Below are 6,497 nucleotides of genomic sequence, written 5' to 3'. Positions count from 1 at the left end.
ATTGTCCATCGCTCTTTCACTCTATATTTTCCATCTTTCTCTCTCTCACTCTCTCTGACTCTGTATATTTTCCACCTCTGCCTCTCTCACTCTCTCTCTATATAATTTCCATCTCTGTCTCTTTCACTCTGTCTCTATATATTTTCCATCTTTCTCTCTCACACTCTCTCTGACTCTGTATATTTTCCATCTCTGTCTCTCTCACAATGTCAGTTTCTGTCAGGATACTGTCACCATGGGGATGTTGACCATCCTTCTACTGCTCAGCGCTCCCTTGGTTCTGGCTGATGCACGTAAGGGAGACATAAGTCACGTTACACCTGAGTTCAGTGCTCCTAAAGAGATGATGCCCACCAGAAGTTTTTAATGATGTGCCGACATAGAGATGGAAAGAGGACTCGTCTTTGTACTTGTACTATTATGGCATATTTGTGTTACATACTTTGTGGCTATATAAAGACCATCTGCATTTTAAGTGGACATTTCTCTTGTTTTTACAAAAGGTGTAAAGTAAAACAGTTGTTTAACGTCTATGAGTCCAGGTCCAAATCTGATGCCATTCTTCATTGTGGCCACTAGAAGATTTAATATTTTATGCATAGAAATGTAATGACTAGAACAGACACAATGAATCCAGGAAGATACGGTGCTTTTGTCAAGCTGGCCTCTGATTGCTGACTGATCCATTATAATCCTCACCCAGTTGACCAGTTTAAAATGGTGGAAACCCTCAGTAGCCATGTCCACCCTAAAACAGGTTGAATCCTGGTTTAGTCTGTAACTAAATCTGCTTGTGTGTTTCATCCAGATTCTAGGAAAAGAGAGGGACACCATTCTACTATCACAGGTTGGAATGATCGCCATGATCGCCTTGGTCATCATGATCGTCTTAACCGCCATAACCGCCATAACCGTCACAACCGTCACAACCGTCATTTCGGCCATAACCGTCATGGTTGGCACGATATGAACGATTGGACTTTACTGAAAGGTTTGGTTTGATGTTCAAACCCATCAAATGTACTGTTATCATAGCCTAACACAACACCAAGTGTCCTGGAGGAGAGGTTGGGATCTCTCGGCATAACGGTTTAGGTTCTGGTCTGACGGCCACCAATCCCAGGTGGCCAGTTGTGGCTACCACAGAATTAGCAAAAATGGGGTTTCATAGTTGTGGGATTTCAAACTGACCAGGCCTTTTTAGACAGCATGTGTGTGTGTTCATTGTTTGCTCTTCTGTGTAACAGTGGACTCGAGTAACGAGGAAAAAGCCATTTCGTGGATCGATCCCAGTAGCGATGAAACACATGTTTCTCTGCATGACCGGAGTAACGAGGAGGAATACATGTCTCATCGTGATGACGAAAAACGCTTCATGGAGGAGCTGATGAGCAACCTCCCGTCATCCAGTAAAATAACATTTGCAATGACGTTACCTGCAGTCTTTGTGACAACTAGATTACTTAAGTGGCTTGTCACCATTAACGGAATTTGCAAAAGTTTTATTTGATATTTACTTTACAAAGTGTTTTTTTCATCCCTCTTGTGTTGTAGCGTACTCCCGCGAGGAGGTTGAAGATGATGTGGATGATAATGATGAAGATGATGACTGGATGGCCAGTCCTCCGCAGAAACCCCTTCGCCCCTCCACACAACCCATATTCCCTGTGAGACCCATGAATCCCCAAAAACACATTATTCCACAGCAATATAATACAAAATACATTCCTCCTCAGAGGCCCAACACAAAATACATTCCTCCTCAGAGACCCGAAACACAATACATTCCTCCTCTGAGAGCCGATACACAATACATTCCTCCTCAGAGACTCGACACCAAACCCGTTATCCCTGCGAGATCTGAGACGAAACCCCTCCCACCCCAGAGGCCTTTGCATGACACAAAATACCAATCGCCAATGAAACCTGGACATGATTGGAGTTCTGAGGAAAAACCAATTTCCCGGCGTGATCGGATGAATGAGAAGAAAGAAATGTCTCCTCAAAATAACGGGAAACGTATTATCGAAAACCTTCTGAACAACCTGCCGTCCGGTAAAACGTCTCAATTCTTCTCTCCCAATCACAGCTGGAACACACTGTTAACCAATCATTTTATCTGATTGGAGCTAGTCATTTCATACTGTTATTTAATCATATTATCTGATTGGAGCAAACCATTTCATACTGTTATTTAATCCTATTATCCGATTGGAGCTAACCATTTCATACTGTTATTAATTTCTATTATCTGATTGGAGCTAACCATTTCATACTGTTGTTTAATCATATTATCTGATTGGAGCTAACCATTTCATACTGTTATTTAATCATATTATCTGATTGGAGCTAACTATTTCATACTGTTATTTAATCATATTATCTGATTGGAGCTAACCATTTCATACAGTTATTTATTCCTATTATCTGATTGGAGCTAACCATTTCATACAGTTATTTAATCCTATTATCTGATTCGAGCTAACCATTTCATACTGTTATGTAATGTTAATGGTATGTGACTTTTTCCCCCGCCCAGAGTCCTCCCCCAAGCCCTGTCCGACAGGCTGGCATGCACATGGGCCAAAGTGCTATGTCTACGTCCCATTCAAAACAACTTGGCCTGACGCTGAGGTAACTGGAAATTGCAAGAAAATCTTGGCTAATTTAAAACTCTGGGTTTATTCCGGGTCAAACTCATTCCGTCTGTCTCCCCCCCAGAGGAACTGCCTCATCCTGGGGGGCAACCTGGCTTCAGTACACGGCCCTCACCAGTATCGTTTCCTTCTGTCCGTCATTGAGAAGAGCGGCAAGAAAGACCAGCGAACCTGGGTTGGAGCTAACGATGCCATCCAGGTGAGAAGCTCTGCCTGCCTTGTTTTGTTTTAAAGACTTTTCTCTGTCTGTAACTACAGTCTCTGATGATACATCTGTCTGTGTCTCCAGGAGGGTCTTTGGCTGTGGAGCGACGGGTCCAGGTTTAAATACCACAACTGGAGTGAAGGACAACCTTCAAACTACAAAGGCCAGGAGCACTGCATGGAAATGAACTATGGAGGTACAATCTGCCTCTCTCACATTATGTCTCAAACCTTCTGATAGTCGTAAAATACATTCTGAAGATGAGGATTTAAAATGTGGCTTCAAACTCTTTTTGTGCCCTTAGTTTTAGTTTATCCTGTTAATCGCTATTGTTTAACTGATTGCAGTGCATTATGAAAATGTGTTTAAAGCATATTAGCCAAAAAATTCAAGACAACATACACTTATATTACATCAGAACCCCATTTGGAATTATGCCTTTGCAAAAAAAATTATATATATACAACTCTGGAAAGAATTAAGAGACCACTGGACATTTTTCTTTCTTTTCCAAAAAAGTTGAAAAGGAAAGTTTTGAGTGAGGAACCGAAGAGTTCAAATTGCAGTGGTCTCTTAATTTTAACCCTTCTGTTCCTCACTCAAAACCAAAAAAAAAGAAAAACTTGCAGTGGTCTCTTAGTGTTTTCCGGAGCTGTATATACATATATATATATATATATATATATATATATATATATATATATATATATATATATATATATATGTATATATATATATATATGTATATGTATGTATGCTTTCATTGTTATTGTTGTAAACAGCATCATTTAAATATGTATTCACAGTGGAGTAACAATGGAAAAAAAATAGTACTGTCATTTTCATGTCTGTGTTTCATTCTCTAACAGCTGACCGCGGCCAGAATGATGCCCCCTGCTGGTACGAGTTCGCTTTCCTGTGCGCCAGAAAGCTGTGATTTCCAGTTTTGGAGAGACTTACAGTTGCTCCTACAATATTATAAAGAATAATCCCAATATTATATGGATTATTATCAATAATAATCCCAATAATATCTGGAATATTAACAATAATGCCACAGGTTGCAATATTACCTATTGTTTAGTTGTCTCGTCGACAATCTGCAGAATTACTTGTTGTTCAGTGGCAATTTCAACAAGACCCCTGGAGAATTGTCATGTTTTTTTTTGTAGAATGTAAATACAAATAAAACATATTTACTGAAGTAAATCTGTTGTGCTTATTAGTAGTGGAGTTTTTAAAGTTGTAAAATAGTTGTAGTCATGGTAATGTTCTGGGAGTTTAAAGTTTAATTAACATTTAACAAATGTTCCACTATGTCATCTGGAGATGAAGAAGAGAATGACGAGGTTCAAATAAACCACTGTTTGTTTAAAATAAAATAAAAATCAGCTGAATTGTTAATGGTTAAAGGCATCACTAATTTCCTTGTTTGCAGTAATTAAAAGCCAGTCAGTGCATTCACTGTTTTCCAACATAATGATTAATCAACCAGTGTTTTTCTAAGACCTAAAAATGTATCAAATAGCTTTCGTAATTAAGAGGTTAAGGAAGTGCATCTATATATATATATATTGGTATTTAGATATGACTTTCTATCCACTGCCTGATGAAATACCTTCTCATTTGTGAGTTCTTATGGCATGGTGATAAATGAAACAGTGAATGGGTTTTAAATGCACATTTTCATACCCCAGTTAACTGAAAAGCCATTGAAGGCCAAAATACAGTTCCTTAAAGGGGAATCACTAATATTCCAAGATGTGTCTGAGGTAAATGGCTTGATGTAGTTGTGGACTAGCCGTGCATCATCTGTCACTCAGGGAGTGCAGGGTTGAGCTAGCGCAGGTGTGGCTTCATCTGAATGAATCACTCTCCAGAAACCAATGCAATTTGATAAATTATTTTTATTAATGTTCTGTTAGAGTCTAACTGGTTAAGGTTTTGAAGTCTGACTCACCAGGGTTTTGAAGTCTGACTGGTTAGGATCTTGTCACCGGACCCCCCCGTCTCAGTCCCAAGGTCTTACGCTGCTATACTATTGTGCTGGGAGATTGGGTCAGTTCTCCTTCCCCCCTAAGTTCTCCTTCTCCACTATAAATCGTTGTTGATATGAGGAATGCGTTTTCAGAATTTTCCCAGTCTCCTCCTGTTTTAAACTTTAGGAGGACCTGAGGTCCTGGTCCACACCTGTGGAGTACCTGGTTTGGGGGCCCGTTGATGTCCCTGTCCTTGTCCATCTGGTCATACTTCTGACCTAGTTTAAATTTAAATAGACTCTGGATTTAGCCCACATGCATTTATTAATTATTCCAATTGGACTCTGAATATCTCACCCGGCACAGCCAGAAGAGGACTGGTCACCCCTCTGAGCCTGGGTCCTCTCTAGGTTTCTTCCAGAAATTTGGCCTTCTTAGGGAGTTTTTCCTAGTCACTGAAATTCAACACTACTGTTGTTTGCTCCTTGGGGATTAAGGCTGGATGTTTCTGTAAAAGCACTTTGTGACAACTGCTGTTGTAAAAAAGGGCTTTATAAATACATTTGATTGATTGATTGATTGATTTCTGACTCGTCAGGGTATTGAAGTCTGATTGGTTAGGGTCTTGATTTCTGATTTGTTAGGGTCTTGAAGTCTGACTCACCATTCTTTCTATCTTATCATGTCTGTGAAACAAAGTGTGGGGAAAGCAGTAAGAATGTTAGTGTAACCTAATTACAATCATCCTGCAAGAATGACGAAGAGGGGACATGACTGAATACGTTTTGGACGCTGTTCAATATGTTCCAGCATATAAAACACTTTGATCTAGATATCATAAGGACAAATACTGATGGGAACTACCCATGATTCAGGTCATTATCTCCAGCCATTACACTGTAGTATGACCACAGGTGATAAAGCTAATTATCAGAAAATAAAACTCCAGCCTAATAACATTGACCAATACCTTGGTAGGCTCATATAATATACTTTTTGTGTATATTCCTGACATATCATTTTTAAATCAGGTGTTTGGTGAACATGTATTTGCCCAATGTAAAATGAAACTGAAACAAATGGGATTTGATGTGGTAATGGGGAAGCATTGATTACATTATCAGGAACAATTTGGATATATTTTTCTCAAAGAACCTCCCAGAAATAAACATTTTATAAGAATATTTTATATTAACCACTCAATAAGCAACACATGTTAAGACTTTCTAGGAAGCCAAAACAAAAGGCAGTAACTGTGCTACATGCTAGGGAATCACACTGTGTCCTCAAAACAACACAACCACTGATAATCAGCACGTCCTCGATTTTTGTATCTCCAGTGTGGCGTCAGTCACTATCAACGCATGTTAAATCCATAAAATGTAGCATTACGACTGGTGACCATAAACCTGTCATTAAAAGAAAACTTAAATGAATGCGCATAACAGAACATTGATACACTAAACATTTTGTTAATCATTACAAACAGAATTTTAACTTTATTATTCCCATTACACTGTCAATTCAGGAAGTGAACCGAAACACCAAATCCTGTTAAAGGAGAATGGAGAGAGACAAAGAGAGAGAGGGAGGGGTCTGACTGGAACGGTTCTTAAAAAGGAGAGGAACGAGTGTTAGAACTCAACTCACAGGAGA

At 39.2% G+C, this 6,497-nt stretch overlaps 1 protein-coding gene across 1 annotated transcript; it reads left to right on the top strand.

Moving 5' to 3' along the window:
- The first annotated feature begins 235 nt into the window (after positions 1-235).
- LOC105006505 (galactose-specific lectin nattectin-like) lies at positions 236-3,799 on the top strand. Its single transcript, XM_010865090.2, has 7 exons — positions 236-293; positions 1,248-1,409; positions 1,555-1,667; positions 2,542-2,634; positions 2,722-2,856; positions 2,947-3,058; positions 3,732-3,799. The coding sequence occupies exons 1-7, from the start codon at positions 236-238 to the stop codon at positions 3,797-3,799; spliced, it is 741 nt and encodes a 246-aa protein (XP_010863392.2).
- Positions 3,800-6,497: the final 2,698 nt, after the last annotated feature.

This window comes from Esox lucius, chromosome 24 (genome assembly GCF_011004845.1).
Source record: "Esox lucius isolate fEsoLuc1 chromosome 24, fEsoLuc1.pri, whole genome shotgun sequence".
NCBI lineage: Eukaryota > Metazoa > Chordata > Actinopteri > Esociformes > Esocidae > Esox > Esox lucius.
The sequence above is the reverse complement of the archived record's forward strand: the minus strand, read 5'-3'. Positions and strand labels throughout refer to the sequence as shown.

Bases quoted from the DNA above. Each gene is read 5' to 3' on its own strand.
- LOC105006505 (XM_010865090.2), top strand. From the start codon at position 236: ATGGGGATGTTGACCATCCTTCTACTGCTCAGCGCTCCCTTGGTTCTG. The intron at 1,668-2,541 runs GTGAGACCCATG...CCCCGCCCAGAG, and splicing joins CCACACAACCCATATTCCCT to TCCTCCCCCAAGCCCTGTCC. The intron at 2,857-2,946 runs GTGAGAAGCTCT...CTGTGTCTCCAG, and splicing joins GAGCTAACGATGCCATCCAG to GAGGGTCTTTGGCTGTGGAG.